General features: G+C 43.5%; 1 protein-coding gene across 9 annotated transcripts in view; it reads left to right on the top strand.

Moving 5' to 3' along the window:
- HIPK2 (homeodomain interacting protein kinase 2) overlaps window positions 1-12052 on the top strand; it is a 174361-nt gene that overhangs the window by 131715 nt on the left and 30594 nt on the right. For 5 of the 9 annotated variants that reach the window (XM_070514545.1, XM_070514547.1, XM_070514548.1 and 2 more), the window contains 3 exons: window positions 2935-3097; window positions 6370-6496; window positions 7443-7564. In XM_070514545.1, coding sequence (XP_070370646.1) covers window positions 2935-3097; window positions 6370-6496; window positions 7443-7564 — 412 coding nt within the window. Of the gene's footprint in view, window positions 1-2934; window positions 3098-6288; window positions 6497-7442; window positions 7565-12052 lie in introns of all 9 variants that reach the window. The other 4 variants (XM_070514530.1, XM_070514538.1, XM_070514527.1 and 1 more) reach the window with 1 other exon arrangement.

Below are 12052 nucleotides of genomic sequence, written 5' to 3'. Positions count from 1 at the left end.
GATAATGAGGGATATCACTTCAGCCTCTCAACCCCGAGGTTCGTGGGATGTGAAAGAGTAGTCACATGCTTGGATGTCTGCAGGGAGAAGCAGTGTGATCATGAGAGCACCAGATTTTAGTTAGAATCAGACAGAAAAGGGAATACATGGGGAAAGGCTGGGGATAAGAGACATTAACAGATCAGGGTTGGCCCTGCCATGGCCAGACTCAGACTGGGCCAAGTCTCAAGGCTGGATTTGACCTTAACCAGCATACAAGAAATGAGTGGGTAGCACCCATCACCGATGGTGCTTCCTCTATTTTAGTTCTGTTCCTTATCAGTTCATGTTAAGCAAGTCAAGTCACATTGCAACAACGAGACAATGTGTCTTTAATTTAGAGCCATGTTTGAAACTCCAGTACAAAGAAGGAACTTGGACCCATCCCTTGCAAACTCTTGTTATGGGATTTGCCCTGTTTCTGGGAGTGGTGGGGTAAGTCAAGGAGGTGTCAGTCTGTACCACAAAAGGAAGGCAGCCTTGGCGATTTACTGGATAGGGCTCCCATGATGTCAGCCTTTGTATATTCACAGGTGAAGTGGGATGACTGAGAAACAGCTATGGATAGGAGACGCAGGCGGTGCCCTCTAGAGAGCCTCTGTTAGCCATCTGCACTAAGTCGGTGAGAGAGTCACCCACATAAAGTTGGGGGCATGGTTGAATGACCTCAGAGGCCTGTGCCTCTCTGGGCTCTGTAAGGAAGCAGCAATAGAATGCTCCACTGTACTTGGTGAAGACTAAGCATGGAGATCATGAGCATCAGCTTCAAATTCAGAACTTGGTGTGGGACCCAAGAGGATCACTGATGATTTAGAACTCAGGAAATGGCCCTCAGAAGGAAAGACGGGTCTTCAAGCACATAGGCTTACCTGAGAGTAGGCCTGCTCCCCAAGGGTCCCTAGAACTTGCTAGGAAGACCGTGAGAATTCCAGGGTGAGAAGCATCCAACAGGCCTGCCTGCTGAAGACCTCTACCCTCGGGGCTGGGCCAGAGGTACCCCAGCATCTAGATTAATGGGTGAAAGAGACCCCACTCATTTCTCCATACCAGGATTCTAGTGCACAAATTCCTTAGAAACCATTCTCATAGGATTAACCCAGAGTGAAAGTGCTTGCCTCTTTCCTGAAACTCAAAACTCAGACCATTTCAACGTTTTCACTTGGAAGATCCTGAGTCTAAAAGCTTTGGGTTGAATTGTCACAAAACCATTGAATGCTTTAAATGCACTCCAAAAAGAATACAAAATCCATTGTTTTATTCCTTCAGCCTTCATGTGAAAGCACTTAGCAGTGTGCTTGGTACTTCACAGAAGCTCAAAACACGTTGGCATTACCAGCATTATTAGTAGTATTTTTAGGTATCAGCTACCATAGATACATTTTCCTTTCTTTCCAGGGTCATCAGTCAGTAAATGTTTATTTCATGTGCATTGTATGGCCAACGTAAGTAGTCATTAACTCAGAAAAAAGGATTCTCTGAGCCCGTCTAAGTCAGTTTAGAACATCTTTCATGGAAAGGATGTGTTTGGGATAGCCCACGAGCAGGTGCTTGACCCCAAATATAGCATACCTATAGTATACATCTGTAATCTTAAAATAGTAGAAAACTATTCTTTTATGTATATTTAGTTATTACAGTATTTATAATTAAGTATTTAAAATCAAAATTTAAATGCTGTATTATTATCTTGAATATTAGCGTTTGAGGAAAAGTAAGTTTAATTAGAGAAGACACGGAAGTGAATGAGAAACAATGTGTAAATTCTGAAGGACACTTTATGGTGGATTTTCAAGAACTTCAATGATCAAGGCCACTTGTGGCTTTCCTTTTCCTTGATGCCGGTGACAACACCACTTTTTTTTCCTCCAGATGTATGGAGAAATATTGACATACATCACTGTATGAGTTTAAGGCGTACAGCATGATGCTTTGATTTACATATATTGTGAAATGATTACCACAATAGGTTCAGCTAACAGCAACACTTTTATACTTTCATATTTAGGGCTTTGTTTTGATTCACAAATGCAATGGAGGAAGAAAAAGAGGGAGAGAATTTTTATTTCATGTAACTGAGAAGAATTAAAAAGGAAAAAGGAAGGATGAAGGAAGTTAAAGAGGATGCATATGTATATGTGAAGATTGCCAGTAATTAGCTCTTGACCTTGGCAGGGTACCTATCCTCTCTAAGCTTCATCCTTATTCATAAAATAGGGCAACAATCATACCTCCCTTTCATTGTTGTTGTAGGACTGAGTGAAGAGTGCTTACAAACAGATGCCACAGCTCTCAATCAATGTTAGCCAGTATTATTAATTACTAATATTCTTGTTCTCATTACACACACAATTCCAGTGGGGAGAAAGTGGCAGTAGGGTCATGATATTGGTTTGGCTAGTTCCCTGGCTGTCCTCTAGATGGCGCAGGTGTCCCAGAGTAGCTGGGAAGGATGCGTGCTAGGAGTTGTCTTTGGGGATGGTGGACGCAGGTCCTAAGCTGCTGTGTAATGTTCCCGATCAGAGAACTTACATGTTTGTTTATGGACCAGAAACCACATTGAAAGCTGGGAATGAGCAGTGAAGTTGGAGGCAGATCAGCAATATGAATAAATGCAGTGAGAGCCATCAAGTCCGTTGTGCTATGGAACCTCTACCCATCCAGGATGAGAGACCCAGTAAGGCAGTGGGGAAAATTCATCCAAATAACGTTCACTCTTGCAAATGCAGACTCTGCATGAGAAACCCAGGAAATCTGGATCTAAAGTTAAGTTTCCCCAGTCGTCTTGTTTATTACATTAACCATTCTCTGCTTTTCTCTCTCCATTTCCTCCCCTTTATCCTATATTACCCTCTTCTCTTTCCCTTATGTCTCTGTCTCTGCCTTTTGCATGAACAGCGTCAAATCATGTTTCCAGAACATGGAGATTTGCAAGCGTCGGGTGAATATGTATGACACCGTGAACCAGAGCAAAACCCCTTTCATCACACATGTGGCCCCCAGCACGTCCACCAACCTGACCATGACCTTCAACAACCAGCTGAACACTGTCCACAACCAGGTAAGTGGGGAGCAGAGGGGAAGACAGGCGGGACTGACAGCGTGAGCATCAGGAATTGTATTTTCCCACCAAACCTAGTCAGGAGACAAAATTCCTCCAATGTCATATACAAGAGACAAAATTCCTCTGTTGTCCTTTTCAACTCTGTGAGAAAATATTTGCTTCCAAGCTTATTTCCTTTGAGAGACCCAGGCCCTCTTTGTATTGACTGCTGGCCCCAGTGAGAGGTCCCAGGAATGACTCACTAAGGGAGTTGTTTCTGAGATGGTACCTCTTACTGCTTCCATCTGTCCTGCTGTGGAAATAAGATAAAAGAGATGCTGTGATCCTTCTATGTCTGGCATCTGCCTGGTAAAGAATTCAGAACTGCAAGGGATGCTGGCGATCATCCAGTTCAGGCCCCTCCCCCTCTCACCACACTTCTGGGTCCACATGATGTCCTTTCTGGACAGATAAAACCTGTCCCTTCTCCAAGTCATAGGGAAAATCAATTCATCAGTATGTCACCAGAATCCCAGCAGGTGGAACTAAAAGGGACCAGGAAACAGGTTTTCTTCCCACCAGTTTCCAGCCTTTTGCAGAAAATTAGCAGAATCCAGCACCTAACACGCTGCTTGAAGTATGGATGACACCCAGGAAATATTCATTGAATGAATAATCTCCGAGTCCCAGCTCAGGCTGCCTCTGGTGTCTAAGACTTTTACTTTTACTTCCATCTTCCAGTCTTACCACTTCTCCCAAAGAATCTCCCTAGATTTTTTCAGTCTTAATATCAGTCTGCACTGACAACACTCCTGTGTGTGTACATACACGCACACCCCTCCAGAGGAGAGGAGTGTGTATGTTCTAATCCTAAAGTATGACTGAATACATCCGCCTGGCCATCCACAAATCTCCTGCTGTCACTGAAGAGTCACTGACCCCATGTTCCTAGGCCCTTCCTGCAGCGCCTTGGGTTGCTGAGGCCCAGCTGTGCTTGCCAGCCTCTCCTCCCTCCCTCTGCCTAAACTCCAGGAGAGTCCACCTGGCATCTGCTGCCCCCTGGAGGCCAGTGCTGTCCTTAAAGCTCCCCTTAGCGGGAAGAGCTAATGCCCTCTAACCAACTGGAGTCCAAAGAAAGAAACATTCCCTCCCAACGCCCAGCCCAGCCCTCAGGCCAAGGCACTCACCCGCCTGCCAGTGGTGTGAGCTTCTTGACAAAATACCACCATGGTTTTGTTCTTCATCTCCAGAACCCCTTCACAGTGAACAGACTATGGGGCTGGAGCCAAGAACATGGAGAGCAGAGAGAGAGAAATTTAGAAGGGAAGGTTGGCCAGACCAAGCTGCAAGTACAGAGTTCAATTGGAGATTTCTGAGTAGGGGTGGTGACATGCACAAAGTATTCTTTTGGAAAGAATGTTCTAGACTCTGTGTCCCAGAAGAATTGGAAGAGAAGAGGCAGAGGCCATAAGGTCACTAGTGGAGCCTTACAGGTCCCAGGCACCAGGGGAGAAGGCCTCAGCCAAGGAAGTAGCAGTTGAAAAGAGTCGATGGGTGCCAGGGACATTTCAAAGGAAGAAGCAGTATGACGCGTGACTGACCAGAAGGTGGAATATTGCAGACCCAGTGTGCGAACCTGGAGGATATTAGTGCCCCAAAGAGGGAAGCCCACAGGCACTAAGACCCAAGGAGAGTCTAGACGTTGGCATGTGGAGTCTGAGCAGATAGTGGCAAATGTGTCTGTGGGGAAGCCTCCGGGAGAGCTGGGGCCGAGGAGAGAAGAGAGAGGAAATGCAAGTCATGGTGTCAGTAACAAAATACAGACCCACACATGTCACACACGCATTCCCAGTCACACTACCTGGAGGCCAACTGTGATGCTGTAAAAACAGACACTTACTGTTATAATATAGATCTTGAAATCCAAACATGTACGCCACATAGTTTAGTAATCACTTTCAAACAAATTAATTTGCCTTGCACTGAAATTTAGCATAAAATCTAAGTATAACAAACATGTAAAATGAGACTTTATTCTTTTTATCAAATTTGACCCGCATACATACGCTTCTTGAAATTGTATTTTTGTATGTGTCCAAGATATCCTGTGGCTCTTTTCCTCTTTATTCTTTAGTCTTTGTAACCTCTAGTGGCAAAACCTCTGGTAAACAATGATGAATTAGACGCCACTGGTAACCTCCACCTCTCTTGCTAAAGGATCAGTGTGAAGACTAAGATAGGGTGAAACTGGAGAATTCTCAAATTAGAACTTGTTTTTCTTCTGCAGCCTTTCTTCACATGAAAGTTCAGTCTCAAATGATGTCTCTTTCTGAAAGAGAAAAGAAAGAGGGCACTACCTCAAAAAAGTAGCCCCAGTCTCAGCAGGACCCTCTCCATGTCTATTTCTGCAGCACATTTATTTACAGTAACTGTGCTCTGCCACCATCTAAGGGCATCTGTAAACAGTACTGCCCTTAGACCTGAGCAAGGGGGCCCCTTCCCAGGCCCTGCTCTGGCCCTCCTCCAGTGAGTGTGCTTCATGCTGAGCTCTGGGTACCTGGGAGCCTGGGCCTGCAGAGGCCTCTTCCTAGATTCATCCTCCCAAGTGTGGACTGCTTCCCCAGGCCCGAGGGGAGGCGAGTGTGGACACAGCTTGGATGTGTGGGCTGGCAGGTCCATATAGGTGCACCCAAAGCCCCACAAGGTGTATGATGGAGCTGGGGCGGGGAGAAAAGGAAGGCAGGGGTTCAGCTCTCCACCAGCACCTTGTTGCATTGCAGAAGCCAAGGAATCCAAGAATCCAAAACTCACACCTGGCCTCCCAGGTTGTTATGAAGGTGTATTTGTCAAAGTGGAAGGGCAGAACATAAATAGTTTCTAGCCTAATTTTTAACTTTGCAGTATTTAGACTTATGGTATGCAGGCATCCATTTGCACTCTCATCCAAGCCCCACAAATGACAGGAAGAGTCCTGAGGATAAGCCGAAGTTGATTCTGTGTCTCTTGTGCCTGCAGGTGCCTACTTTTCCCTGAGACTTTTCAACTATATTTCCACTCCCCTCTGTTTTTGCTTTTTGCCCTTGGTTTTTGTTTGTTTGTTTGTTCTTCTTTGAGTTCATTTATTTGATTTAGATTTGTGTCTCCCAACATGCCACTTCCCTCATTTTTTATTTTTGTTTATTTTTGTTTAATCCCCATCATTCCTTTAGGCTCCCACCTCCACCAGTGCCACTATTTCCTTAGCCAATCCCGAGGTCTCCATACTAAACTACCACTCTGCACTCTACCAGCCCTCAGCGGCATCCATGGCTGCAGTGGCCCAGCGGAGCATGCCCCTGCAGACGGGAGCAGCCCAGATCTGTGCCCGGCCTGACCCCTTCCAGCAAGCTCTCATCGTGTGTCCACCCGGCTTCCAAGGTAAGGATGAGCAGACACAGCCTCGCACCTGCTTCTGACCAGATGACCTCCAGGGCGCTGGCACCTGCAGTGTTCTGTCACGCCCACTTCCCTGGAATTAGGTCATCTTCATTTCTTTCCGTGAGAGTGCCGGCATCACTGAACTTGAGGGCCTCTGTCCTGAGGTGGCTGGCCTGGAAACAGTAGGAGTTGGGCTTCGGCAGCAAGTCAATTTATTGTTATTCTCACCATCTGCCAATGATTCTGTCCCTGGCTGGCTGGCTGTAAATAAGCACGTTGTTTGTGCTCCCATTGTTATGCTGATGTCAGTTCCTGCGTTTCCTCACATGAAATAGCCTCTGTGTGGCTTATCTGTAGAAAAGTGCCAATCTCTGACAGCTAACAGTCTCAGTTCTTATGAAGAATATAAATCTGTCTGAAAAGTACCTCCCAGCCCACCCTAAATGATTCTTTGCCCATGTACCCCAACACTCTTCTCCTGAAAACTCTAAGAAGCTAGAGTTGACTGTGTACTGGGTTACAATTTAAGCAGAAAGCTCAAGCATTTGGTTTTGCAAACCTCGTGGTGGAAGCATGTGTGCAGTTGCTCAGTTTCAGTGTCAGTGCAATTCCAGACGGACTCATACGTTCTCTCCCGACACCCCAGCTTTGATATACACAGCTCTGTCTTGATGTCAGAAGCAGTTGTTTTCCTGTTGTAATTTGGCAGCATGACTGCCCCACTTTTGGCTTTGCAGACTCCTTAATTTGACCTTCTAGTCTTTGAAAACATTCAAGGTTGGTTTTTTTAAAATTAAATTAGAAACTAAAGGGGAGACTTCCAAAGGACCAGGCAATACCTGGTGGGGACTGGTGCGAAGAGGCGCTGAGAGCTGACACAGCTGCCTCGGGAGGTTCCCTTCATCACTCAGCTAACCCCCCTCTCCCTGCCCACCGTCCACAACAGGATTGCAGGCCTCTCCCTCGAAGCATGCTGGCTATTCTGTACGGATGGAAAATGCAGTTCCCATTGTCACGCAAGCCCCAGGAGCTCAACCTCTTCAGATCCAACCAGGTCTGCTTGCCCAGGTAATTCTTTCTTTATTATTACTGGTATTGCCATTGTCCGTGTTAATGCTGTTCACAAAAGCGATACATCTCTGCCAGTTCCCTCCCTGGCAGTGCGTTAGGTGCTTCGAGTCATTAGAATATATCAGAAATATTCTGAATGATCCCAGCTGAATTCCTTCCTAAGTATCCAGCTTACACTTCCCAGAAGAAATTCAGACACAGGGAGAGTCTGGGGAAATTATTATTGTTGAATTTTTGTAATGCAAATTAATATGGGAGACCTGGGTTTTAATCCTGACTCTGCTAACAGCTCTCTGTGACCTGCAGCCAATCGGCTAACATTTCTTTGCCTCAAATTTCTTTCTTATAAAATAGAAGTGATTTTTTTAGAGCCAAAAGGAGGCTTGGATATTATCTCCTATTTTATAGTTGACAAACCAGGATCACAGAAGCTGTGAGCCGCAGCTTCGTTGCGTGTTCACATAGGTACTCTGACGGCAGAATGAAATCACAGAGGTGGAGGCGGTTGGACATTTGTCAAGCGTTGTGGAAATTTAAGGTAACACAGTGATGCAATGATAATAGTAATCAATCCTTAAAGACACTGGAACCTTAATAACAAATACATCATCGTTATGCCAGTCAGGCACTTTACAGTTGTTAATTGATTTAACCCCCACAGCAACACAGTAAAGTATTTGCCTCCATTTGACAAATAGGGAAAATGAGGCCCAGTTACTGGCTCAGAGTCACACAGCAATTAGGTGACAGAACCAGGACACAAACCCAAGAAGTCTGATGCCAGCATCTGTATTTTCACCACTATGCCACACGGCTTCTGTACAGTTTCTGCTGTTGGGCATCAAGGACAGCTTAAATGTTGACTCAGACGTTGTTATTTATAAATAAGGTAGGTTCTCAAAGGCTTTTCTCAATGTGTTCCCAAAGACACTTTATGGTGTCTTTTGTTGAACAGAAGTTTTGGGTTTAATTTTAATGTAGTCAAATTGCACAGGTCTGTTCTGGGCTCTCTGTTCTATGCCACTGCCTCGTGAATATCCCATTGTCTTAGCTATGAGAACTTTAATATGTAACTTGGTATCTGTTAATGAAAGCCCTGCTCCCATATCGTTCTTCAAAATTTCCTTGTCTATTCTTGTTCCTTCACTTTTCCATATGAATTTTAACATCACTCTTATGTAAGAATTTTAGTTCCAAAACAGAAAACCCTGGTTTGTATTTATTGAACTTGGATTGAATTTGTATTTACTTTAGGATCAACTGACATCTGTATAATATTAAGTCCTTTCATCCCTGAATATGGTATAATTATACATGTTACCTTTTATTTCTTTCGTTAAAGTATTCTTTTGTTGGAATAATTCCTAAATATTTTACAGTTTTTGTTATTAATAATTTTATTAACTATTTCTAATTAGCTTTGGTTTATAGGAATGTAACTGATTTGGTCTGTTGAGTTTGTCTAGCAGTCCTTCTAAACTCTGATTCATTCTCATTGTTTCTGTGAATTCTCTTGGATTTTCTATGTGAACTATGTTTTTATTTGCAAATGATATAGGTTCGTTTCTTCCTTTCCAATCCTTATACCTTTTACTTATTGTTCTTATATCACTGTGCTGACAGCACCTCCAAAACAGTGTCTTTTGGGGTTTTGTTTTGTTTTGTTTTTTTGCTGAGGAAGATGAGCTAACCTCTGTTGCAGATCTTCCTCTTTTTTTCCTTGAGGAAGATTAGCCCTGAGCTAACATCTGTGCCAATCCTCCTCTAGTTTATATGTGGGTCGCCACCACAGTATGGCTGACAAGTGGTGTAGGTCCACACCTGGGATCCGAACCTATGAACTTGGGCTGCCAAAGCAGAGCACACTCAACCACTAGGCCACAGGACTGGCCCCCAAAACAATGTTTAATAACAGTGTTGATATTGGGCATCCTTAACTTGTACCTAGCTTTACAGGAGATTCTTCTGCTGTTTAACATTAGGTATTTTGTTTACTATAAATATTTGATAGAGGCACTTTATCAAGTTTGCTCATTTTTTAAATGAATAAATATTAAATTGTATCAGATGTTCTTTTTGCATCTATTGAAATACTCATGTGTTTTTTGCTCCTTAATCTGTTGATGTAACAAGTCGCATTAATAGATTTTGTAAGTTAAACTATCCTTGTATTTCTGAGATAAACTTTATTTGATCACATTGTATTTGATATGTTTGTCTGCTTTTTGATACTGGATTGTTTATAAATACTGTAGTTAGTATTTTTGCGTCTATGTTCATAAGTGAGAAATGGCATATAATTTCTCTTTCTTACAGAATCCTTATCTGATTTGGGTATCAAGATTACACCAGTCTCACAAAATACATTGGATAGTATTACCTCTTCTGTTTTCTAGAACAGCTGGTTTCAGATTGATATTAACCATTCTTCATCTCTTTGTTTTTATGTCCGAACTGACACTGCAAGTGACCGCTGACCCCAGCTTCCAGTGGCACACACAGCTTTGTCTTGCTGAAAGTTTGTAAACAGAAAACCTGCATTTAGAGTAGGCCTTTACTCCTTCATCTCACGCTGGTCTTTCTAGTTTCCTTTTGTTTGCACAGTTTGGTAGGAGAGAGTTCAGAAAAGGCCAAGCCAGATCAAGAGAAAGAACTACAGCTCGCTCCAGAGGCGAAGTAGCTTGCTCACACTTTATCTGAGCGGCAGAAATCCAGACAGGTCTCCCAGTGCTCCTCCTCTGTGAGCCAAAACCTATAGAACTCACATGCACTTTCGAGGGTAATTACAGATCCTTGTCTGTGTTCGCGCACTTAACCCTAGTAAGCCAGGAACCATCTCTGAAAGAAATAATAATTAGCATCTCTTATTTGCTAAAAAAGACCTTCATTGTTCAGTTTGGTGGAAACCAGTAGGCTCAGCATTTCTGAGTTTGTGTCAGTCTTTCAATCCTAGCAGGGAGGAGCTGTACTTTTTGCCTACATGACGAAGTCTCTAGAGTGCGGTAAATCTCCAAGTGGATTTAACTTAAAGCTGTCATTGGGAAAGGAGACAAAAATTCTATGTACAAGGGTTTTAATTGCTGTAGTGTTTATAACAGTGAACTGCTGTTATACTGCTGGATCTGAATGTGCATCAGTAGGAGATCTGTTAAATAAATTGACGTGCACATAAAATGGAACACGATGTAGCCACTGAAAAGGACATGGAAGACCAGTGTGACTTGACATGCAAAGATTTCTAAGATGCGTTAAGAAAAAAGCTTCGTGCCCTAGCCACTGTCACATTGTGTCTTTATGTGTGTTGGTTGTTTTTTCCCCTCTCTCTACTTGTCACTTAATCCATGCGAATATGTTAGACTAAGGTGGAGCTCTCTCCTAGATAGTTTGAAATGGTCCCTTCAAAGGACAAAAATAACCTGACTTATAAAACTAGTATGGTGGCTATAAAAAAGCAATAGTTAAACATTTAAACTGATGCCTTTGTTTTTCTCTGGGTAAATTTCTAGGTATCGGGCAGAGACACTCCAAATACTGTTATTTACTCTAAAAAGTTGGCATCGTCCTTTGTATCTAAATATTTAAACCTTTTCAAGGATTTTATTTGTGAAAGTTAAGAGATGGAGTCCTTTGAATCCATTCCTCATGCTAGTTTTGTTTGCTTTGACCTTTTCCTCCCCACCTCCCAGCAGCATCACATGTCCCTCAGAGGGAAGGAGTCTGTCTGGGGCCCCCCAAGGATGTGTGTGTGGAAGGAGAGGGTGTAATCCCACCCTCTTGTCTCAGTGACATGAGTGATCTTTATGGATTGCCTTACCAGTAAAGCTTTTTTGGTACTGCCTGAAAGGAACTGTCACCTCTATCCTCCCAAGCCCCAAGCCCGAGCTAGCATCTAGACCACCATCAGAAATCGTGAATAAGTAGGTAAAGCTGGAGAGATGGGAAGTACAGTTCTTTTTTTTATATATATATTTTTTTAGATATATATTTTTTCCTTTTTCTCCCCAAAGCCCCCCAGTACATAGTTGTGTATCTTTAGTTATGGGTCCTTCCAGTTGTGGCATATGGGATGCCGCCCCAGCATGGCCCAATGAGTGGTGCCATGTCCGCACTCAGGATCCGAACCTGTGAAACCCTGGGCCGCCGAAGTGGAGCTCGCGAACTTAACAACTCGGCCACGGGGCCAGCCCTGGCAGTACAGTTCTTGATTTAGACAGATCAGACTTGTCTCACTCTTCAAATGGCAGGATCCAAAACACCCTTGGACTAGCAAGACTGGAACAGAAGTTCAGAGCCCACGGCCAGATGCCAAGCCCCACCACTTACTGGCTGTATGACTTTGGGGAAGTTATTTTTTAATTTAAATTTAATTCTTTTTCACAGTAATACATACACATAATTTTTAAAGTTAAATGCCACCACAAACATAAGAAAATGGTAGTCTCCTGCTCTATGCTATCCCCAATGGCCACTCCCCCGAAACAATAA

The sequence above is a fragment of the Equus asinus genome, chromosome 1 (assembly GCF_041296235.1).
Source record: "Equus asinus isolate D_3611 breed Donkey chromosome 1, EquAss-T2T_v2, whole genome shotgun sequence".
NCBI lineage: Eukaryota > Metazoa > Chordata > Mammalia > Perissodactyla > Equidae > Equus > Equus asinus.
Note: the sequence above shows the minus strand (reverse complement) of the source record. Positions and strands in the feature narration are given on the sequence as shown.